The 26296-nt window shown below is 30.9% G+C and overlaps 1 protein-coding gene across 1 annotated transcript; it reads left to right on the top strand.

Moving 5' to 3' along the window:
- The first annotated feature begins 304 nt into the window (after positions 1-304).
- LOC127738144 (receptor-type tyrosine-protein phosphatase epsilon-like) lies at positions 305-25962 on the top strand. The gene is made up of 18 exons (XM_052249287.1): positions 305-356; positions 1037-1105; positions 2198-2436; positions 2984-3071; positions 4221-4288; positions 4663-4699; positions 5994-6091; positions 12225-12362; positions 14568-14713; positions 15048-15183; positions 16348-16497; positions 17485-17584; positions 20582-20655; positions 21075-21200; positions 22938-23048; positions 23776-23924; positions 25079-25214; positions 25957-25962. The coding sequence occupies exons 1-18, from the start codon at positions 305-307 to the stop codon at positions 25960-25962; spliced, it is 1923 nt and encodes a 640-aa protein (XP_052105247.1).
- Positions 25963-26296: the final 334 nt, after the last annotated feature.

The following is a 26296-nucleotide window of genomic DNA, read 5'->3' as shown; positions in this document are numbered from 1 at the left end:
GATTGTAACAATTGATTTTACACAGGATTTCACCCAATAAGTCTTCATTCAATGGATTATATAGTATCTGGAGATTAGTGATAAGGGTCAGAAAATTAATATGAAATACAATTGTTTGACAAGCTACCATCTTAACAACTCATATTTGTTAAATGTGTTGTTTTGTTTCAGTGAGATCTAAATCGCAGCAAGAATCTAACGGAGCAACGATAGGAGGAAGTCTTGGTGCTGTCATTGCAATTATTTTTATAATATTAACGGTACTTTTTTATTTACAAGTAAGTTTGTTTTTATGGAAAGTACCATGTTGATTAAGGAATGTATCTCCTTGATTCATAGCTCTGATTGTTTGTCAGGTTTGTGGTATACCATTGGTCCTATATCATCTCTTCAAAGTTTTAGATTGACAAATATTTTGTTTACCTGAATCACTATATGGACACTAAGTGTATATACTCACATTAGGTTCAGAAACATTAGTACCTTTTAATGTTAATCAAGGTCGGTTAATCTCTTGCCAGACATTTTTTAAAAGATTGTTCTTCATACTTAAGCTCGCTGTGAGGCTTGACCTTTTTACAGCATCGATTCTGTTTCAACAGTACACCAAATATTTTTATCACAACATTGTTCTTATTAACGCCCAAAATTAAATCGTTTTTAAAAGAAATGTGAAAAAAACGTCTTTCATGAAGGAATCAGAATGAAACCATATGAAAAAGATAGTAATATACATGTAAACACCTTAATACCAAATAGTTATTGGCATTTGTCAGCACTCCTTCATCATCATCTACTAGATAACCTAGCAGTTGAATAATGAAAATTATTGTAAGATACAGCAAAAGTATGATGAACCGATGGATGAGGTGCTCTCAAATGAAATTAAATTCAAATGTCTTTTCGCTTAACTATTAATGAAACATAAAAATAACGAAACAACACTTGGTTATTTTCAGGATTACTACAATATGAAATTATAAAAAAAAAACAGTTGTTCTTAAACATGTTGTAATGTGTTGGTTTGTATTTTCAGACGCAACTCAAAATCAACACAAGATAAATATTCAAAAAAAATCAAAACCAGATAGACAGACTACCTTTAGTGAGTTTGAGTAATAACAGATATTTATTACTAGATCATTTTCTTTCTTCATGTTCTTCGCAATGCAAACTACAAAGAGATCTATAATTTATCATATTCCCACACAATGAGTGGCTGGTATATAGTAGCTGCAATCATCTCATCTATTCGTCCATTCATTATTTTTGTTGTATATTGTTCTGAATTCAGGAACAATTATATTTTTGGTCTGGAATTTAATTTGTACCTTGAAAGCCATTTTTAGTTCTGCCAGGCATCATTTAATGTTACTTGATTTTTTATTACCAACTGGCCAAGGAATTTTTTCGTTACGGATTGATCAGATTCTGTATAAAGGACAAAATTTTATATTTGGTTTGTAGTTTTATAAAAAGTAAAATAACAAACGTACCGAACTCCAAAGAAAGTTCAAAACGGAAAGTCCCTTAACAAATGGCTAAATTAAAATCTCAAACACTTCCAACGAAAGGAATACAACTGTCATATTCCTGACTTGGTAAAGGCATTTTTTATTATGTAGAAAATTGTGGATTAAACCTTGTTTAATGTTTTGTTGTACCGAGCGTGCGATTTTTGAATCAGCCGGATATTCACTTCCTGTTTGACGGTATCTTATTTTTTTATCATTTCACCGGGCATTGAATATTCATCAGTATCCTAAACTGAATGGGTATATAACTTGCCTGACATCGCATGAAAATTATTGTTTAACTTAAATTGATTGTTTCTACATACACACGAAAATTTTTAATTTCGTTTATTTTTATCTTTTTTATATTGGCTTTTCGTAAAATAGATGAAGATTAATGTCCAAAAACGAGCAGTATGGGAAATTATCAAAGATCTTAGGGATGCCTGTGCATTTAAATATCTATGTACATTTTACAGTAATTATTGAAAACTGCCAGTATTTTTAATTTGAATCACAACTTTATTTCCATTTTTGATTATATTCGGGTTGTCTTATGAATATTTTATCTTCATTCCTTCTCTTTATTTTTTTTAATGATTCAATATTCTAGAGAAAATGTTCATAACTACTGATACATTTGCATAAGTAGGGTCGTGTAAATGTTAGAAGGTTATTTATAGATAGTAAAAGAGAAACGAATCATGGAAACGAATATATAAATGCAGCCATTACCTCGGATCTAGGAGAGGTATCTGTGTATCTTAAGGACACAGAAGAAACAGAACTACAATCTGAAAGCGATGACGCTGTATACAAAAATTTACCGACTGAACAATCCGTCTACAAGATACCTATTCGAAATTTGAAGGATGTTATTAATGAAAAACTGAAAGATGAAGGTTTCAAGAATGAATACGAGGTTAGACGTCCAATATTATATTTGAAATGATAACATATTCTTTCTTCATATTTTCATTGGTGTTACATTTTGTAGCAGCTAAATGTTGATGCAAATAATAAAAGTTATTGGTTTCATATCAGTTTTGGCATTTCTAACATGTCTTTTCTTTGTCAAGCATCTTATGACTGATCAATGATGTGTTTTTATAATATCAGATACTACTTTATTTATCTTTTACATGGGAGTAAATTGACGCATGTTGGTGTTTATTTATCCCCACATAAGTTCCCAAGTAAACACCAACATTTTTTTGAGGGGTGCTTCTTACTCAAACTTACGTTTTATTGAATGATATTTATACACTGTAGCTTTTTTGTTGTTCTTTTTCTGTGTTTTGTTTTGTCAGTTTTTGACTTTTGATTGTTTATTGAACCTTAATATCTTCTCCACCTATTTTTGAATACGACATTCAAGTAGTAATTTTTAAACCTCCTTATTGCTTTAACTTTTTTTATTTAATTTTAAAATTTAACCATTAATCATTATAATATGTCTTTTTTTTTAGATTTTACCAAAAGGTCTTGTCCATGCACACGTTGAAGGCTCAAAAGAAGAAAATAAAGTTAAAAATCGTTTCCTCACAACATGGCCTTGTATGTTAAAATTACTCAAAGTAATAAGGTCCGAAAAATTTGCAATTGACATAAACGAAATATTCAGGCACTCTAGTTTTTACCAGATAATATCTAATTTAATTTGTTCGCTATAAAAATTTCGTCAAAAAAGCAGAAGTGATATACGTCTGTCAAATTTTAAAGTATTACAATTTTTAATTTGTGTTTCCATTTTCTAATCTGTTATGTCCAACAACCTTCACAAATGTAACATGATTTCAAAATTAATGATTGAGTCGTATGATACCTCAAATCCAACAAAAAGTTGAAGATGTTTTATAGACTTGATTGGCTAAGTTTTACTATAAAACACGTGTACATATACTTTCTTTTAAAAGAAAAGCCTATATTTCCTCCAAATCTTCAAAAACTACTACTTTTGAATTATTGTCTTTAATTCGCCGTCAGCTTTTCCGTATGGGATGACCATAACCATGACATGTCTCGTTACAAATTCGGCAACCACACCGATGGTGCAAAGGGACAAGCCGCAATGAAAGATAAGGTAAACAAAAATGGAAAGAAGATATTATCGATCGATTCTGAAAGAAAAATAATACATTAAATAATTTAACAATTGTTATGGCAAAGTTTAGTTAACTGAAAAGCATGAACAAAATGAAAACAAAATGAAAACATAGTTCTATTATCTCAATTATATTTCACGTGCTCCATGATTCTGTTTTATTGTTTACCAAGGTCACAATCGGTACACTTCGGCACAAAAACCAGAAAATTAATTAGATGCAAAATTTTTTGCTCAATAATCAATGAATGAATTTTTTTTTGTCGATTATACGTTACGGACGCGAAATAATATAAAAATTTAAAAAAAAACGTACACAGAGGACTTAGTTAAGTATTTATGCATGCATTTTGGTTCAATATTTTCTTAACATAATAATCGCCAGATACTCATTTTATATGACTTTAACATTACTTTTAAATAAGAATACATGATAAACTGTAAATTAGTTTTAAAGACGATAACAATCTAATTCATCCCAATTGATAACGATGAAATTGATACAAGCATACTTTTTCTGTTACCTGTTTTGTTCAACTTAGTATGTTAATATTTATTTGGAGAATGCAAGATCTATTTATTGTATTTTTTTGTTGTTGTAGATGATCATTCACGTATCGTACTGAAGGGAAACGCAAGGACTGATTATATCAATGCTAGTTACATTGACGTAAGATTTTAAATTGTAATATTTTTGTTATAAATTGTATATCGGCATATACCTTAAACTAACATATACAAATATTTTTAAACGTAAATATAAGACCTGATATCTTTTACAATAAATAAAGAAAAGCAATATCATTCATGGAATGTTATTGACACGTAAGCGTTTTTCGGACAGTTGCGTCAGTTGATAATATTGTCAACAATTATTTAGTTCTCAATCCTTAAACTATTTGCATATTTCGATTAATGATCACAGATTTTATTTTATATCTATTTTTTTAAAAAGTAGATGGACTTGACATATTGATACCAATATAACATATTACTATGGATTCTTTAGCTTTGTAAAAACACCAATCTTTTGTTGTATTTCAGAATTATGACAAAGAAAAGGCATACATAGCAGCCCAAGGTTTGTAAAGGTTTAGTTTAAATGAATGATAAATTGTCTTTAAAAACTGGTATTTTACACAAAGTTGTAACGGTAATAATGTTTAGAAACAAAACATGTTATTGTAATGTCCAACTCATTTTGGAATTTTGCTTTATACACATTATAAAGGTTAAGATTGTATTCTTATTTATCAATCAGTGCGTCTGATATTTTTAGGGATATACATTAATGTCTTTTTAAAGTTTGGAATACAATTAACTTTGTCAATGATGTTGATGACCTCTAGACGTTTTTGTTTTGTGTATGTTTGTCAATTGCTGTCTCAAACATCTTATATTTATTGTTAAAATATGTTTACGTGCGAAAAAAAAACATTCCAAATCCAAATATATATCTTCGTCTTGAAAGAGTAATAATCATTTATTTTCTAAAAATGAAGTTATAAATAAAATGAATATAAATAAAGGCAACAGTAGTATACCGCTGTTAAATAGTCATAAATCGATTAAGCGAAAACAAATCCGGGTTACAAACTAAAACCGCAGGAAACACAACAACTATAAGAGGAAAACAACGGAACAACAGAAACACTGAACTGCAACAAAAACAAACGCCAACATACATCATGTACATGGAAACAGACCATTTGATAACAATTGCCATATTCCTGACTAGGTACAGGACATTTTAAGAACAAATGGTGGGTTGAACCTGGTTTTATGGCTAGCCAAACCTCCCGCTTATGTGGCAATATTAAAAATACCGCTACAATGACAACATTAGGTGATAGGAATACAGTGCAAATAAACGCAAGAACACCCAGGATAGAGAAATACATAAATAAATAATATAATAGTACATTACAACATGTAAACCACAGAATAACAACGGACACCTCCCATGAATTTACGACAGTACACCAGTACACCACAAACGAAGTATAACTGCGCGTCACACGAATGTATCAACGCCACAAAAAGTGATGTATTTTTGTGACGTTTGTTTTATCATAGTTTAATTTCGAAAAATAGAATAGATTTGTTTTATTGTAGACACGTACAAGAATATAAATGGAATAGATGAAATATTAAGAGGGCAAACAATATTCAAAGTTGTTATTTGTATTGAAATTATGCAACAAGTTGCTTTAAATTCTAATAAGAAAATCATAAAAAGGAACTAGAAAAAATGTAAGGTTTTAAAATTCAAAAACACATTATATAATAAAATTGCGATGGTATTTCGCCGAAATATATTTCCATACTTTAATTTTAATCGATTTTTATTTCTATAATTCGTTATCTAATTGAAGGTCCTAAGAAAAATACCGTCAGAGATTTCTGGCATATGATATGGCAAGAACATGTTGGTAAAATTGTAATGGTTACACAGCTGAAAGAGGGGAAAAGGGTATCAAATTACATTATCACATAAGATTAAATAATTTAATTATAATTATATCATTTGAATATTTTAAGCATTTTTATAACAACCAGTTCGAGAACTCGGCTTTAGAGGTGGTGTGCAATATTAAGAATGTAAGAGGATTTGGTATGATTGTCAGAGACCAAAGGACGTAAGCTGTTAGCGATGTTAGTTGTTGTTTGTGGAATATGTTGCGATTTGAAAAGTTATTCTATCGTTCATTGCTCTACAGAACATACCGCCTTGGTTGTCTTGGGGTAGCACACTCGCATAGAGTGCGGGAAGTCGTTGGCTCAATTCACGACCTAGACAAACAAGAGACTTGAAAATTGATGTGGTCTGCTTATTTGCCAAGCTTTTGACATATAAGAGTTAGACTAAAGACTGGTTGGTTCGAAAAATAAAATGTGTCTGAGTAGGATGAAACAAGATCCTTCGAACTGTTACCTTGTTGACTAGCTTGTGCAAACATCCGGCTTAGAATGTAATTATTATACAAAGTAGAGTTAATTTTTATATTACATAAACATATGCTCGTCCTTGTGGTGCATGTGATATTTGCCACTGGTCTTAATTTACCATCATATTCAAACGCGTCAAAATATATTTAGGACATAGGATTTACAAGCGGTTGATATGGTTGTGAATATTTACGGGGTTGTTAATTTTTTGATATTTTGTTCTTAAAACATAAAAAGAAACCCCGAATTATTACTGAAAATAGGATAATACAATTATCATTGATATTGATTTGAATACTTTGTTAGTAACAACACAACTTGTCTTCTGAAACTACATCTTATGTTTCGCTATTGATATGAAAAAAGAAAACAAAATGTAACTTTGCATGTTAGAAATGGTAATGAAAAGTATTTTAGGATATACGAAATATTTTTTTTTTTCTGAACAGTTGTACATTGTATTAGCGCACTTGCATTATTCACGTATTTGCTGGCGTAACTGTATCGACGTATCGTATAACACGTATACGAGGAAAGGATAAATTAAGTCAAATTGGTCCCGATGAAGATATTTTATAATGCATAACATACAATAACAAGAATTAATCGTATATTAAAAAAGTCGCATACATATAATACTAACAAACCCAATGTTAGATTAAAAAAACAAATTGGTACTTCGGGCTGCAAGAGCTGCACACAAACAAACAACCCTACTTAAAGTATCCCTATGATGTCTGTACAAAGTTCCAACATTTGATGCATATTTTACCGCTGTTTAGTTTGAATTGAGTTCGTGGCTAAATAATTATTTTATACAAATCTGCCCGATAAGTATACGTCGATCCGGGCACGCATCCAGATACGTGAATAATGCAAATGCTCTTATTATATATATATAGAGTGGGACATTTACAGACGTATCGTATCCGTATCTGATACGTTGACGTATCTGACCGTATCTATGGGTTATTGTTTAATTGATTTTTTTTTACTTCTCAGGCGTGATTTGAATAATAATACAGATATAGTTAATGATTGAGTCAAATATCGTGGTATAAAAAATCGAGAAAAGGGAAAAGAGAGGGAAAAAATAGGGAAAAGGTGATGAAAATTTTTGGTCTCTTTCATTTTTAATATTTGAAAAAAAAAGTATTGCCTGTTAATTTATAAATTTATTATTATTGGTATCAGTAATCAATCCGACTCGTCTGATGTGGATGATTCAGAGATATAGGACGAAGACTCCTGTAAGATTTTCTGTTTGTTTTTAACTAAGTATTTCAGGACTTCGTTCTTCATCTCTTCATTTTCCTTGACCAGTTCTCTTGTTGATTTCCCCTTTCTTGTTTTTTTGTTTTCTTTGTCTTTTTTCTTATGCTTCTTTTGTTCACACTTTTTGGCTACTTTCCTCGCCCAGTGAAGCCTAACATCCTCCTCATCCTCGACATCAACTAAAGATGACGAAGTAGAAGGTCTTGGCTTTGGTGACGTGCAAGGCCTCACCGGGGACAAGGCTAGATCAGGAAGATCATCACTCGAAGTATCATCCCCTGATGATTGATTAGGTTGAACAACTGCTGAACTTTTCTTCTACAGCTTCATCTTAAGGGGTCAGATTGGCTGGAACAGGCAGTATAAGTTGATTGTACTGTCCTGTTTTCCATGGAACATATAACCTCTTGCTCCTCTCTAAAAACATAAATGTTTTGATCATTAGTAATGCTATATATGCACTGTTCATAAATATAAGACAATATTGTTCGTTTTGCTGCTTGCAATCTAAAATCATTTATAATGTGATCATTATCATACAAAGATTTTATATTTTAAAATTTACAGCAGTTTAGAGTCTGGTACTACTGTCGTTTTCTTATATAAATGCATTAATTGACGTTTCAAAATTATAAACAAAATTGAAAATATCAAAAGAAATTACTACCTCAATCGATTGATTTCACATTTGGGTATGTTGCTTATATGTTATTTCAAATTTCTATTAAATATATATTTCTTGATGAAAAAATATTAAGATGTAACATAACAGAATAATCTTTTTTGACACAAATTGAATATGTTTTTGGTCAAGAAAAAATGTATAAAAAACAGACGATTATAAAGAACCAACAGGTGTTCATGCTGCCCACATAGCATCAAATAACTCTTACCTAATTTCCGGATCTTTTTGTTGCTTTATATTTGACACCAGTCTCTGAATTTTTTCCCTCAATCTCTGTTTTATTTTTTTGAAGTCATTGCCTTCATAAAAGGCATTGACTTGGGGAGTCAAATGGTTTATGTTAACCTTTATCTCCTCTACAATAGACTGATAGTCCCCTGGGTGTACAATGTACGATCTCAGCATCAGCTGGCATTCTTCTTTAGTAAAACTTAGGTGTTCTCTTTTATCTAAATACACAAGAATTATACAAATTGAATGATAAAAGATGGAAAATTTAAGCTACCGATTTTAATGGGTTGTTTTTATTAAAAAAATATTCATTTAATATTATAAAGATATTTCTTTTAATATTTGACAAAAATATCATTTTAATATTATAAAAATATTCTTTTAACAAACATGTTTAATATAAAAAAAATCTTTAAAACAAATCAGGTTGTAACAAAGTATGTTATGTAATTTATGAAAACATTTGCAGTTTTACTTTTTTTAACGTTTAAAATGCTGTATGGTTATTGTATTACTACTTGGGCATCCATACAAATACGATTTATAAATTTGAATTTTAACCTGTACATACAAGGTAGTTTGGCCTTGTTTATTTGACTAATTACGGTTCCACTAAAGTCAAAATATAGGACAAAACTATACCCACATTTACAATTGCATTTCTAGATAATCCTTCACGGAAAAAAATATGCATCCGTTAAATATACAGACCAGAAAGGGCTTAACTTGTTTGAGGTATATAAATGGCAAAACTTATCATAATATTGAAAATTTAATATCCTAGATTTTGTATTTAGCGGAACCTTAATAACAAAAGTAAACGAACAGACCCTTACATAATCAAAGTTGTAACAGAGGATAGACAATAATGCACTTATAGGTAGAATAGTAATATTATGTTGTAAATCCCAAATTTAATAATGTGTCTACAATAAATTTTAGATATTTGAAAAAACTATTATGAAAGGTCTGTTTTATACATGTATAATAATATCTCAGTATCATTTATATCGTTGTGGAATACATTTTCCATTATTATTGTGCTATTTTATAGTATGATAAATAATATAATGCAATTGTTTAATATAAATAAGAAGATGTGGTATGAATAAATGTACATTCAAAATCCTTACCTTTTGCTGCCATTGCTGTAATTTCCAATATTTTGCTTTCAGTCCACCTCGATTGTTCGTCCTCGTGTAGCAAATTAATTTACCGTAAATGTTATAATACGACATCATAATTCCAAGCTATTCTTTCTTAATTGTTATTCTTCTTATTTCGGGTTTATTTAATAAAATTGCATGTAAATGTACTTTTCAATGTAATCTAAAAATAATAAAATTTAAAAGTCTTAACAAAAAGAAAAAGGAATTTTAAACTTTCTTTTGTTTATAGATTTCAAGAGAAATTCTATTGTTACTATTATTTGTCGTGTTTGAAACACGGGCATCATTAAGAGATCACACTAGAAGGCTGTATCATCGACTGTTGACATTACTTTAAAGTCCAGACAACCCCCTCCTCATTTTATGATCTCGAGGAATATCTTATTTTTTACGACGATCAAGGAGATTACCCCGGCCGAGGTCTTTTTGCTCTAATATCAGACCGACTGCTGCAGTTCTATGATGCAACTGGTTAAAACCCAGAAACGTTCTTGGATTTATTTGGAAAATTCCGTTTACATATACGATGTCCAAGGGTGTTACGATACAATGCAATATGCTGCTGTTGACATTAATCTGGCTTAAATGTTATCCTACATATAACATCCTTTCATTACTGTTCGATACTCACCGTAGACAAGTGTCAAGAACGGTTACCCATGTTTGGCAAGTCTTGTATGAAATATTGTGTGATAATGTACAGTGGCCTACCCGCAGAAATGGATTTCTAAACGACGTAATTGGAGAAAATTACCAGAAGCCGTTGGTTGCATAGACGCCACATCCCACGAAATTCGAATGCCGTCACCCGAAATTCAGCGCCAATATCAAAGCCACCATTGTCATTACCATTGTGTACACACACAAGTTGTCATTGACAATAAAAAGAAAATCGTTCATGTTGAGTCAGGTTTTCGGGGCCATAATAATGATGCCAATACTTTTAACATGCAGACCCCAATCGGAGACGGACGCACATTAGACTTTCAACGAAACTGCATTTTATTAGGGGATTATATATACCCATCCGAACATCTAGTTGTTACACCATTCATCTCGGCTCAATTGCGCAGACTACCTAGACAGGAGAGAAATGTCCGGAGGAAAATTAACAAGAATATAAGAAAATATAGAGTTTATGTTGAACATGTAATTAGACTGCTTAAAATGTTTAAAATTGTTGGTTTCTTGTATAGACACAATAGAGACGAAATGGGGAAGATTGTGTGTTTGTGTGCGTATTTGTGCGCTAGAAGATCATTATTACTTTTTGATCCATGATTTGTATATTGAAAATGCGGCGCTGATGGAAAATAAATGAAATTCAATGTTCATCATTGGCATAGCAATTTGGGTATTAATTTTCCATTTTTTTAATTTGTAAATCATATTTAATTTACAAAATATAAGGAAATTGTTTTATTTGTAAACTAAAAAGAATTCAACAGCTTATTTTATGAAAATATTTGAGTATTCTTTTAAAAAAGAAAAGATGATCTTATTTCTGATATTTTTAATATCAACTAATACAATTTTATACTTGGAATATATTTCATACAAAGAAAAGAATGTATTCAACTTCAACTTGCCATGGTGTTCATAATTTCGACCCTACTGGCCAATATATTAAGTTTAAACAGCATATATGTAGACAAAGACAACCAAGTACCTGTATACAGAATTTTTAAACAATCCCCATTTATTAGCCAATTTAAAGTACGTGTATAAATATTGTTAACGTTAACTTTATTTGTTTTATAATTCAACTTCACGCCTGGGTAGTTCTAATGATTTAAATATCGAGTGTTAAAACATAAACAAGTATATAAATTGACACGAAAATCACGTGATTGTTAAATGTGTGTAAATGTTAGCTTCTGTTGTCCATGTTGTCGTCCATATAATGTTTTCATAATTGTATTATAGGTACTGTAAATATATATCGTAGAAACATCACTTTTAGGGCAATAAATGAAATTAAGTCAGGATTTGTACATACAAGAAGCAAGTATGTAAACACACATAATACATCAATTAAACAATTATCCAACATTATTAAAAAAAACAATTCAGATATTAAAAATGAAAGAAACCAAACATTTCCATCGCCCTTTCCCTATTTTTTCCCTCTCTTTTCCCTATTCTCGATTACTATTTAAACATGTACTAAATAATCGATTAAACAATAACCCATAGTTACGTTCAGATACGTCAACGTATCAGATACGGATACGGGTACGATACATCTTTAAATGTCTCACTTCTTATGCAAACCAAATGTTTATAATTTTGTACAGGATAAATGTGTACAATATTGGCCTGATGCAGTTAATGAACCAATGGTTGTAGACAATTATCGTCTCACAATGACAAAAGAAAAAGAGCATACCCTTTGTGTATACAGACTGATAATGATCTCCAACAATACAGATACGGTAATTATCCCAACTTCTTAATTGAATTTAGTAAAATGAATTAGAAACTCAGACTCAACCGATCATCAGAAATAATTCTACTATTACTCCATTATTTACAGAGATTTAACGAGTTTAAATTAAATGCAGTTGAAACATATTTTGATATTTTTAATTGCAATGACTTAAGTTAACTTAAATATTTTATAAACATATTCAACCGAAGCACATGTGCATTCATTTCAAGTGAATTCATACCTAGAATCTGCCTCTAATTGTTTTCTGTGTTCATTGTATGGCATGTCTAGCTTTTTATTCACACGTCCATGTTTTCAACTTTTTTTTCTGAATTTTTAACATTTTATTTTTGTTTAGTTGTTTATCGACGAATGAAGGTTCAAACATCAGTCCGTCCTCTATTAATGACGCCTTTAATTTAAAATGAACATATATCATCGTAATTTGAACTCTGGTTGATAGTGTGTTGAAGACCCATTGGTGGCCTTGGGCTGTTTTTTGCTCTTTGGTCGGATTGTCCCCTCTTTGACACATTCCCCATTTCCATTCTCAATTTTATCATTGGCAATCATACTAGATATATAAGATCATTCAGTTCCCTGCAAACTAGTACCTGAGTTTTAATTGCGCCAAGTAACAAAATAAATTGTACGATTTTGGTCCACTGTTGTCCTACAATTAAATGTATTGCAAATAGGTTCTTTTATTGCTGATCAAATTCACGAGGTGTATTTTGTGAATAAATATCATAATATTTAATGGCAATGTAGGTAGTTGATTTTGATAAAAATACGTGTTAAAATAGAATATTTGTAAACATCCGTTTATAGATATAAAATGCCTACCAAATTACAAGACACCCGAAAGATAAAAATGTTCTAATTTTTACTTTTAGTCTTGCTCTTTCTGAGTCAATCCTTAATAACATGAGTAAAACAAGATAAATAAGTTACTATTGATATTAAAAAAAAGATCATGTGTCAATTATGTGAATTAGTTTGTAAACTCCTTATAAGAATAAGTACCCGTCATTGAAGATTTTCTATGTTATTTAACTCGGACTTCGTAATTAACTTACGCTTTCCACCTTTTTTAATCGAGTACCCATCGATGAAACTCATGTAGTCGAAACATGTATGGCGTAACATTATAAGCCTGGTATCTTTGAAGAGCTTTACACATTTTTGCTTTTGTGTCGAAATTGTTATCAGCAATTGAGATCTACAAATAAATCTACATTTCCGGAGTCGTCGCTCTTTATAGGAAATTTACTTTTTAATGAAGTTTGATGACTGTTATTTTTGTTTTACATAATGTCTTGAAAACAAACATAGATAGACGGAAACTTTGAGAAAAACAAATGGTCAGAAACAGACGTTATACAATTAAGTGAAACGATTGATACAGTCAATCGACTCCTCACATTGGTTTTTGCCCCAAAATCACAATTTTTAAACAATTTGTTTTTGCGTATCATCTTGAAACTGTAATGGATAGAAAAACCCTGTACAGCAAAACTAATCAGCAAAGTAAGATAGTGGAACACACAGTTTCCATTTAACACAATATTTTTGTGCATGGTATCAGTTTTATGTATAATGCCATGTAAGCACTAGGGGCTGCTTAGAACCAATAGTTTAAAATTGCATCTTAGCAAAGAAGACCCAATTGGGCCTTCTCAGTTTTTATTTTATCTTTACCATTAACCACTTGAAAGATAACTGAGTTTGTGTAATTGTATGTTTACTTGATTTCTGATTAAAATCTTATTGATAAAAAAGAATTATTGAACAATTTAGGTGTATCAAGTACAAGTATAAGCATTGTTATAAGTTATCATCACATTATCTGCTCCTCAACGTTTTTATTTGGTATTTAACTTTCAAAATATTTTGTAATTGATCATCACTTAAGAAACATTTATTTTCGAAATGCGCATCTGGTGCAACAACATTGGTACTATTATGGTTATTACAACGTTCGCTCGAAAATATTATTCCTTTGCTGTTATTCATATACCTATCACACTCACTTAAGTTAAATACCCACGCCAAGTCCCAACATCCTATTTGCTCTGGTTCATGTTGTTCAATTTTTAATTTTCCGTTTATTTCTTTTGATTCTGGTGTTTTCTTGCTTTCTTAATATGTTTTTTATGTATATGTCTCCCTTGGTATATTCTTTTTCACAATATCAGCCTTTTTTTAGAAACAGAAAGAAAGAAAAGTTCACCAGTTTCATTTCATCCAATGGCCAGACCACGGTGTCCCTGACAGCATAAAACTGGTCCACTTTTACAGGAAAGTCAAAAGTGAACATTGTGATCAAAATGGACCAATGGATGTACATTGCAGGTGGGAATGTGACATTAGGAGATTATGTTTTAATTTTTGTGGTTCCGCTTTTAGAACAATTCAATAACATGAATACCATATCGAAACAATAGATATTTATTATTTAATAAAACGATTATCAAAATCCTTTTAAAATATCTTAAACATCAATTTGAGTATTTTATTTTTTGTGTCATTTGTCAGGACCAGTCATGACACTCTTTCCATGCATGAGCTTGATATCTTTGTAGTGGTAACATAAAAACAAATTATTTTTCTAAAACTATTTCAACAGATTCCCTTTTCACTAGTACTAATTTCATATCGATAATGTCATTCTATTCATGATTTTTAGCGCTGGTGTTGGAAGGACAGGAACATTTATTGCTACAGATGCATTATATGAGCACGGAAAGAAGGTCGGCTATGTGGATATTATGGAGTATGTTCAGATGATGAGGAAAGACAGAATGAATATGATTCAAACACCTGTATGTAAAATATTTTTAGCGATACCGATTTTGAGTGTTCATGCCAAAAATAAACAATCGATTGTATATAAATATACACCTTTCGCAAAGTCCTTATCCTTATCTGGCTTTGATAATCAAAACCTGAACAAATGATAATTTTGTTTCAAATCTTAATTTTAAACTTACACATTTGCTGCTTTTGAATCGCTATTCTGGTTTAATTTTCAACATGAACATTAAAGACTAAAAGTTTTTGTAGATCAACAGTAAATCTATTTACAAGCCAAACATTTGTACCAGAGGATGCATACAAAGTATCAGAAGTCCTTTTGCAGATTAATTTAGACGGGGGTTTATCAGTCTCAGATGGTACAATATGCCATGTAGTCAGTGCCATGATACTGGCATGATCTGAATGAGTCAGTTGTTTTTAAACAGCTGTTATATAACCTTGTAATTATACTAAAGGCGATTTAAAAACTAAAATAAGATAAACGTGACCTAAAACATTGTATTCCCTTTTTATTTGAACCCTTTTTAATTTCAAGTTTCTTGGATTTCTTATCTGTTGGGGCTTCAAATTTATAGAAAGACAATATGTGTAAGACAGGTACGCACAGAACGTTTTTTATCCTGACAATAAAAAGAAAGGCTATATTTTATACCAGTTATCATATTTTGTTACTTATAATTATCTTAGAAGAAATAGTTAAAACAAAATACAAGATTGTTTTCGCTATGCAATTGAAATATACACTTGCAACAAGATTCCACTTGAACAAATCCAGTTAACATGGTTTGAACACTATCAAGCTTGAATTGTAAGCTGAGGGTCTGGTGTGTCGTTGGAAGTTAATCCAACCTAACTTATCATTATGTGTTATCACTAACTGATCATAGAATTTTAAAAATGTAGGTAGCTCCAGTATATGAATATTGATATTTTATCTTCATTTTCTTTTCAAATGTTTATGGTTTTGTTATGTTATCAAAGTATGGTATCTAAAAACAGGTTATCATGATTTTAATGAATGACTTTTAATCAACGTATATATAAATATCAGTCTTTAAGCTATTCTGAATCGGCCTTTTTCACAAGATTTTTGATGTTTATACTTTTATTAGGGGAAGGGTTATCAGTTCCGTACAATATTTGTATTCCTTGTAATAACAATTATGCAGGAACAATATGAGACTGTATTTGAAGCACTGCTAGAACTATTTACAATACCAGAAACGACTATTCGAAAGAAAGATTTCTGTAAATATATTGATGATCAGGAATGTAGGACATTACCAAAAAACCAAAAGGTGTACAAACGAGAATTTCAGGTAAGACGTTAAACCAATACTTTATTCATTATAACCCGTGTATGATATCCGTTTCCGAGTGGTTACATTCAGAATTATAGATACCTGAAAAGACCGTATACTTTCGTAAAAGTAGTTCTAAATATTAAATTCAGGAGTTTATGGATGGCTGTGAAAAAATGAAATGTATAACCATCTGCAAGTCAACGTTAGACTTTTAACAAAGGATACATAGCAGTACCGTAAGCCAAGCAAGTTCAATGGAATGTGATATAATCTGTCCAATACTTTCTTTAATTAATGTCAATAAGTTTAACAAAAAAAAACAATGGAACAGAAAGAAATCGAATGTGAATAGCCAGGTACATTAATATTGTGACAGCTAATACCTTTTTGATTCCATAAAATTACTATTTTCATAAACAGCAGAGCATTAAATAAAAAAAAAAATGTCATTACTAGTCATCAAAAAATGGTATAAATTTTACTTCACCAGATGCACATTTCAAAAATACATGGCTCTTCAGTGATGCTCGAGGGCGCAAAAATTGAAAAGCTAAAATGATTTAAAACTTGGAGAGCTGATTTACTCAAAACGGACATAACGTATAGCCAAATCCGGGCCTTGATCAGAGCTTTGTATGAGACTAACAGTTCACCAGCAAAGGTATCGACCACGTTGTTTTATAACATCAATTGTACTATACCAGATTCGCATTTCGACAATACATGTCTCTTCTGTGATGATGAATATATTGATAGAATGAATTTTTGTAGAAAAATATTCAACAAAATAAAAATTTCAATCAATGTTTACGGGCAGTTGCTGCTATTACGTCAAAAACCCAAGTCTTTGTTGTCATGTGCAATCAAGTTTAACTAAGCACTCTTTAGCAAATATTCTTCTGTTAAAGAAACACGTTTAGCAAACAACAACCAGTCAAGAACTGTAATTTCATTGATGGTTTATTTCAATGGGCTATTCAATATAATTTAATTTTAAATTAGACACTAGACAATATGAGGCCATTGTATACTGCATCGAATTGTATCGCTGGAAACTTGAAAGAAAATATATCCAAAAATTCGTTAAAGAGCATTCTTCCACGTAAGTACATGTCATTTTGTTTTATCTATTAATACTTGTTAACTATATATGCATTAAATTGGCCAGCTTTTGACAAAATTATGTTCAATGTCATGGGTTATTATTATCGTTGCAGCATTACAACGTACTGGTGTACTTATCTTTCAATGACTTTGTTATGCAATTTTCGTATGTCTTGCTTCTTACTTTACCATATGGCAATATAAATATTAAAAACTTCTACTACTAAATAAAGGCAACAGTAGTATACCGCTGTTCAAAATTCATAAATCGGTTGAGAAAAAACAAATCCGGGTTACAAACTAAAACTGAGGGAAACACATCAACTATAAGAGGAGAAAAACAACACAACAGAAACACTAAAATGGAACACACACAGAAACGAACTATAAGATAACAATAACCATTATCCTGACTTGGTACAGAAAAAATGGTGGGTTGAAAATAAAACATGTTGTTTAATTGATTGCCGTAAAATACTAATCGAATCTTCAAAATTCTGATAAACAAGAACTATCGCTTTCTGCACATAAATCAAGATTTTCACTGGAGTACACATATTGCACCTTTCCCTATGACCAAAAATCGAAACCAATCAGCAAACTTGACGTTATTTAGATACCAAAACTATTCATTTTCAATTCTGGTGCAAAATGTCGTCAAAAATATAGAATTTATTCATATAAAATCAGTAAAGGAACAGTACAAATAAATCTATCAACTTATGATCAGGAAAATATTATAACAATATATAAACAAAATTAACTTTCCTAATGAATGACTAAAGATCTAAATCAAATATGACGATTTTATATATTTGAAAACGGACTACACCGTGGCCAAAAAGAAAAACAACGAAAAAGCAAACAACAGGCTACAAAATACTTGACAGTCAACAAAAGATCGCTAAAGATTACGAAACACAAACCCAACTAAAAACTGGGGTGCATTCAGGTGCTTGCGAAGGTCCTGCTCCACTATTGGCATCCATCGATTCATAACAAGTACAAAATGGGAAATAACTCGCATTCGGTGATGTCACAATTGAGGAAAAGGGGACTTAATTGTAATTACGACTGGTGAAACATTTTCGTGTGACACAGATATTTCGTAACAGCTAATAATTCATGAATGCCTCTGTAAAACTTTTGAATTGATGACCAAATCTATGCTACTTGGAAAAAAAGAGGCGAAGGATACCAAAGGGACATCCAAACTCATAAGTCGAAAATAAACTGACAACGCCATAGCTAAAAAAAAAGACAACCTTTGATTAAATAAATTTCTTTTAAGTTTTAATGTTTAAGTAGCAACCGTCTATCTTGGAAATCATCATAGGAATCACAAACCCTTGAATATCGTTTCAGTACAAATAACAACCTTTCTAATATGAAAATAAGATTATTTTGTAAGATTGCTCTTGAGGCAACTATCATCCAAATGACTTTGGTGTAGGGAACTATGGATCATCGTACGATTTTAAACAAGGAGCAAAACCAATATCGTATAGTTAGCTTAGAAGTTTATGAACTGATGTTGTCATCGTCTTGATTCCCATTTTGAGCTTTTTTCGGTTTTCAAGATTTTAACAAGATATTTATTACAAGATATAGAACAGTTAATAGGCTTTCGTCGCACCTCTTATCTAAACATCTCAGTCATTGTCGTATGCGATCCGATACTGATCCTATACAGCAAGAACTTCGATATATTTCTATAATTCTATAATTTGTAATTTTGTAAAATGCAAGATTTTCACGTCTTACATTTCAAATGGTAGTCCTAGCAATTATTTTTTTTTTACAGAGGAAATAAACAAAACTGTAAACAAAGTTAAAGAAAAAGTTTATCTTATTCTTAAAATATCACAAAAGTATGCAATAAGTAGTTATAGATAATAGTTATTTGCGTTTGAATTTATTAGGATGTTTCGCTCTTTCGATTATTATACCTTCGTTCGTGATTTGCCACTGTTCATTAACAATGGTCGTGTATACTATTATGCACGTCCTTGTCATATATTTAGAAAATAGCTAAATCTATACATGAAATTGTTAACTAAATTTTGTTAATTATGGTAATGCAAATACTTCACGTGTAAATGCGAATCTCTACCTAAATCAATAGTTCTCAAACCGTGACAAGTTTATAAAGACAAGTTCATATTGTGTTGCATAAATTGTTTTAATATAAATGATCATGTCAAGAGCATTCATTGCATTTTCCACTGCCAGTTTCATTATCCGCCCTTAAAATGCTGTGTCTATCTGCGTTTTGTGGTGTTCTTGATTTTGACATTCGAATTTTTATATGAAAAACAAAATATTAAACAAAAAGCATTTTTTCATATAACAGAAAAATAACATAAATCTGAACGAAGTCGTTTACAAGAACAAAAGAATGAACTAAGACACCAAATCCCTTCTTTTGCATTTGATATAGAATAATAAAAAAAGATGTAAGATGAAGACGAACGGAACTAGAGAATTTGAAGAACGAATGCATATGATTAAATATACTAATTAAGGAAACCAAAATATGATTATCAGCATGTTATGACTGTTTTGCCCTTTAACATAGAATAATGAAATACAACATCAAAATTAAGAAGGTGTGGGAAAACTTGTAATTTCACAGGCTAAGGCGAGGTCAAATACCAAAAAAACGATTTTTGCCCTGTTGGCTTCGTCATTGAGTGATCCAGGTTCCTTTGAAATAATTAAAGATTAACGTAAGTTTTCGAAATGTTCTAGTTGGATTTTATTCTATTTTTGCTGTCTTCGTTGTTTCTGAGTAATTAATACATCTAACTATATTGTAATAACCGCTTTTGATAGCATCGGTGGTCTTTTGAGTCGGCTTTTTGCAATTGCAAGAGGTCTTTGGATGATCCATGTTAGCGTGTCTACTATTTGACATTGGACATTTAAGTAATTATCAGATGTTCATTAATCAATAATTCCTTTCTCAACAATAATACATTACATTGTGTTGCAGATGACAAATTTCGACCATACCTTATGTCATATGGAAAAACAAGAACTGATTACATAAACGCAGTGATTATACCTGTAAGTGTAGTTTTTATCCGTTTATTCGAAAGTAAAGAGGTATTGAAAAGAGGAAAATGCTGACACCTTGAATGCAAAACTAATTAAAATACCATCAAGTTTTAATGACTACAAAAGGATTGTTTTGTAGTATTGACGATTCCATTAGGATTAACAAGATCTTTTGACTAAAATATATGATGGGTCTTTTCATTGTTAATCATGTTCATGCCCAATGTTAATGTTGACCTGCGTGTCTGTTAAAACATAAGCCTTCTTAAACGAATAAAACAGTAGCGATGTTGCTTTACTTTGTTTTACCTTTATTACATTGTACTTCTGTTTGCCCATGCACACATTTTCTCCTTGTTATTAAAGCGAAACAGTATCCATTTTTTACAACTGTTCGCTTAAATTCATATGATTTTATTCATTTTCAGGGATATAGAGAGGAAAGTCGATTCTTCGTAACACAATGTCCTATGAAAGACACTGTTGTTGATTTCTGGACAATGATATATGACCATAATTCCAGAATCATTGTGTTATTGGACCAAGTTAACAAAGTGAGTTTGTCGTACATTTCTAGTCGGTGAACATTTGATTTGTCAGACTTTCTTTTGAAAATATTCTGTCTATTTTTTAAGTTAGGTGCATATACATGTCTTAGATTTAAGCAAGATTTGATAAATATAACGGTAAAATAAATTCCATATTATTAATGTCCTTGCCACAAATCACATAGACATTGTATAACTTCGTCTCCTTTCGTTGTGTCATTTTCATATCCTTTGTTTTTAAATTTGTTAACACCTGACACGTTAATTTATTTGTGCATTTTTTTAAAAAATTCGGATCATGGTTATTATTTTCAGTTGTCCTACATCATTTGGAAAATAACATAGCTATGTCTGCAATGTCCTTTTAATCTTGTTATAAATTGATATGAGATATAAACATGCTATCTTACATGGTGTAATACTACATCTCTCTTGGGCATATTACCTTGATTGTTATTTTTTGTTTTTGATTATATACTGCACTTTTTACGAATTCTGAGCTTATTCCTGAAACATGCATGTTCACTGATCGATATCAAACAATTTTGTATTGACTTTATAAAAATATGGAGATGTGGTATGATTGCCTATAACTATTCACCAAAGTCAAAATTAAGTGGATTGCACATTTTAAAAATAACATTAATTACATTTTTTTATTTTCTTGGGGAGGGGGTTATTTGAAATGCTTATATGCATTTACGAAATAACGAAAGCGCCTTTTGACAGTATGGTAGTATTAGACATATGCAAAGTTACGATCATTTTGAAGGTTTTGAAAACTAATTGGAATCAACAATACATGATTTAATCTCTATTAAAAAACGAAAACATCACGTTACAAATTGCATGCGTCCGAAGCGCGTTTCGGGATTGACCTTCATCAGGAACGCTCAAAGCCGAATCCACACTGCCATTCAAGAACGATATTTTACACGATCATATTTTGCACTTTTCTTTAATTTTGATATGATTTAAAATAGAAATGGATGTCAACTTATCTTCTTTACCTTGGATACCATAATTACACAAACATCGCCATAAACAATGTCACATACTCCTTTTCTGATATTAATACCATTCGTCTTACATCATAATGAAAGTCTAAGAACATTGTGTAGAGATGTAATCTACCAGCTTTATCAATATTATATAGATTCTGAAAAATTCGAACGATATACTGAAGCGTATTCTATGCAGTAAATATATTTTTGCAATATCAAATGAGTTTTTCAGATATATTAATTTTATGATGTCCATCCACTAAATAGTTCTTTTTAATGAGCACTAGATAATTATAACACATTTTACACATTATTTAACTCAAAATAAAGGATGCTATACTATAATCTTTTTCTGATAATTTGTTCAAATTTACTTTAGAACATCTATAACACTGATGACCTGACTATGTGGTACTTTTTTATCATCGTCTATAACTAATCAACGATTTTTTACTGGCCATGGTTTGTCGGTTTTTATAAGACTAATGCGCTTATGGTAGCCTTCTTAGTATCGTGATTTCATTTTTTTCATTCAATACATAAAAAGTAGCATAGGGAATGATAATAAGATATGCTTATTATGTAGTGTCACTTTGAATACAGCAATTCCGAATGTGTTTCACAGTTTTATCGGAACTTTATATTTGTATGCCATTGGTATCAACATATTCATATACATTGTATGACATTGATTGGAATGATATTTGGAATCTTACTTTTGTACTTTTATTTATATTAGAACGCAAAGTTATGGTTAGGGAGATCGGAAATGCTAGTGGTCGATGATTTTAGCATACTGCAAGAAGAAAAGCATAATGTGGATGAGCTGGAGATAGCATTAAGTTATAAGGTAAACGATAAAGATTGTGTAGCTTCGAAATTTAAACACTTTTATTTGAGTGACTGTTCAACTTGAAATGTATTTAAATAAGGAATTGTAGTATGAGCTTAAAGAGGGCCGTTGTATCAGAATTCTCGTTTGGTATCAGAATACGGATATGTGGTATGATTAACAATGAGACAACCATACATCAGAGACCAAATCACGTGGGTGTTAGCTAGTTCTTTTTTTTTCAAGTTCTTATACTGTTTGTTATAATTTCATTGTTACCTGAACTATATCAAACCCAAACCCTTTTATCCTTGAATGCTTTCTAATCTATGTAATGATCCAAGTCAAATCGGAATCAAACCATTTCATGATTTATAATAGTTCACTCCGTATTTTTTTTTTTGTCACCCTGATGTGTCTTCTTACTCTATATATGAGATTTGAATATCATTCAACTACTTTTGATTAAATTTACCGATTTTTCAAAATTGGCACATCAATTTTGAAAATAAAAAAAAAATAAAAACAAATTAGTGAATGGAAGAAACTATGAACGAAGCGAAATAGGGTGTTTCGATCAAGTCACAATCGTAACAGATAAAAAAATGTTTTGTCTTGATTTTATTCGTTCTTCTTTTTACCTTACTAGAGAGGAGTACATACCTTTTTGAATTTCGTATAATGTTATAACACTTTTTCAAGACTTTTACTTTCATAACTTTGTCCTACTTTTTTCTTCTTCAAGAAACAACCGGATAAACGAAAAATAAATGTTTTTACGACAAGTGACTGGGAAGGTGCCACACTAGCTTCAACAAAGCTGATGGTGGATCTATTGAAAAGTGTTGTTAATTGTTGGAACTCACAGAAATGTCCAATTACGGTCGTATGCAGGTACCCAAATTCAAGATATCAGAATATACTCAACTCCAAAACTATATTTTATATTTGACCTCTTAACTTTTTTTATTTGAGCGTCACTGATTAGTCTTTTGTTAACGAAACGCGTGTCTTGCGTACAATATGTGATTCCTGATATCTATGATGAGTTTATCCACAATGATATTTTATAAAAAATGAAAGTATTGTACAAACTCTTTAAATCTAAATACAAAGAAAACTAAACATGAACTCCAAATAAAAAGAGACCAAGTGCGCCGATGCAGTAGACATCTGCTATACGTGCATCATATGTGAAACGATACCAAGGTACAAAGTGTCAAAGAGACGGAACCGGTTATAATGTCATAAGTGGAATTTAGTACAATTTCGAATGTCTCTAATAAGCTAGGTCACGAAAACTTTATAACAATTCCCCATTATGCGGTGGCAAACTTTGAACGTGTAAAAGATAATTGCAGTCGTTCTTAATCATACCCTCGGTGTATATTTTTTAAAAGCTAGAAAAACACCTCTGTTGAAAATAGATAGTTCATATTGCAGTAACTATATTATACAATTGTCAATATTATATTTTGTATTTTTGCATTATTTTGTGGTTTCGATGATTCCATTGCCTTCTGTTGCTTAATTATTGAACAGTCAATACTATTTCATACATTACGTACACACTTCGAATAATTTAAACATGAAGACAAATATAACACAACATTTATCAAATTGGTATTTACACCTGTCCTAAGTCAGGAATCTGATGTTAGTAGTTGTCGTTTGTTGATGTGGTTCATAAGTGTTTCTCGTTTCTCGTTTTTTATATAGATTAGACCGTTGGTTTTTCCGTTTGAATGGTTTTACACTAGTAATGGTTTGGGCCCTTTATAGCTTGCTTTTAGGTGTGAGCCAAGGCTCCGTGTTGAAGAACGTACTTTGACATATAATGGTTTACTTTTATAAATTTTGACTTGGACGGAGAGTTGTCTCATTGGAACTCATACCACATCTTCTTATATCTATAGACGTCCGTGATATCAGATTTGTTCCCATGGGGATAAAAACACAAACAGCGAAAACAAGCATAGGTTTATACTCTTAATGCAGTGAATCCTTTTTTTACCAAATCATTGATTATATTATCTGTAACTTTTTAGAGATGGTTGTTCCAAAAGTGGGTTGTTTGTTGCACTTTATCTTATTTTGGACAAAATGAAAATAGATGAAGAGGTTGATGTCTTTCAAGTAGTAAGGAATATTCAAACTAGACGTCCAGAATTCTTGAAGAACTGTGTAAGTCTATGCTCGACACAGTATAATGCGACGCTTAATGCGCCTACCATTGACTTTTACTAGTCTAAATAACTGGGTTCATTGAAAACATAATTACACGGCAATACATTGAAAATAAAAAGTCCAGTTTAAATGTTTATGTTGCCCTCACCTTTCTTAAGTCAAATTTATTCGTATGCTCTCCAAAATAAGTTTAGGAGATATAGTCATCACGTTATTTGTTCGTCCATACGTTGGTCATCCTGACAGTCCGTGTGTACAAAACAAATGGGTTACGAAAATGTAACTTGAGATTTCCTTCCTTATTTAACATGCAACTGAAAAAGATTGAAGACAAAGAAAGGGATAGAAGCCTATTGATATCATGTGATCAATAGGTAAAAAAATAAGGTCATGTCTCTCAAGTTAAAAAAAGATATTTATGGGTTTCTGGGTGTTTCCCGTTCAAAATTGAAATCGAACTAATGCAGATATAAAATATAGCAAGGAGGAGACGCCTATTTATTTTGGGATATAAATGCAATGCTCATACAAATAGGATTTTCATTATAAATATTTTCTGTGTCGAAACTTGAGTTTCCATTACCTACCTTGAATGAAATTTATAACGATATCGGGAAGGGGAAGACGCATATTGATTTTGGAGTCAATGGTCAGAGTTGAAGATCACTGTTACTTAAAAAGGAAATTTTTGAAAAAACCAGTTTGATGTTTGCATGGAATAAAACTCTTCATATTGAAGGTGTAGAGTAGGAAATGCATCTCCAGATTTTAAAGCCAACAGTTATAAGCTCAAGATCTTCACTGCTACATTTGGAAATAGCTGGTTTCATTGATATATATTTTTGTATTAATTGATAACATTATCATTGACCATGTTTTCCTACATTCCTCAATTTGATAAAAGTGGATGCCTTAAAAAGATTTTTTTTCTGTATGTTAGGGCTTTGGAGAAATTATTTCTTACAATTTTGGTTTCTAGGTATTTAGCTCATGTGTAGTTTGAGGAGCACGTGTTGGCAATGACAACTTTCTAATTGTTAGCTATATAGCTACATGTATGTAGTATTCCAGTACACATG

This window comes from Mytilus californianus, unplaced genomic scaffold (assembly GCF_021869535.1).
Source record: "Mytilus californianus isolate M0D057914Y unplaced genomic scaffold, xbMytCali1.0.p SCAF_1, whole genome shotgun sequence".
In the NCBI taxonomy this organism is placed as follows: Eukaryota; Metazoa; Mollusca; class Bivalvia; order Mytilida; family Mytilidae; genus Mytilus; species Mytilus californianus.
Note: the sequence above shows the minus strand (reverse complement) of the source record. Positions and strands in the feature narration are given on the sequence as shown.

Excerpts from the sequence above, each read along its gene's own strand:
- LOC127738144 (XM_052249287.1), top strand. The coding sequence starts at position 305 with ATGTTGATTAAGGAATGTATCTCCTTGATTCATAGCTCTGATTGTTTG. Across the intron at positions 21,201-22,937 it reads TATTGGACCAAGTTAACAAA|AACGCAAAGTTATGGTTAGG; the intron begins GTGAGTTTGTCG and ends TATTTATATTAG. Across the intron at positions 23,049-23,775 it reads AGATAGCATTAAGTTATAAG|AAACAACCGGATAAACGAAA; the intron begins GTAAACGATAAA and ends TTCTTCTTCAAG.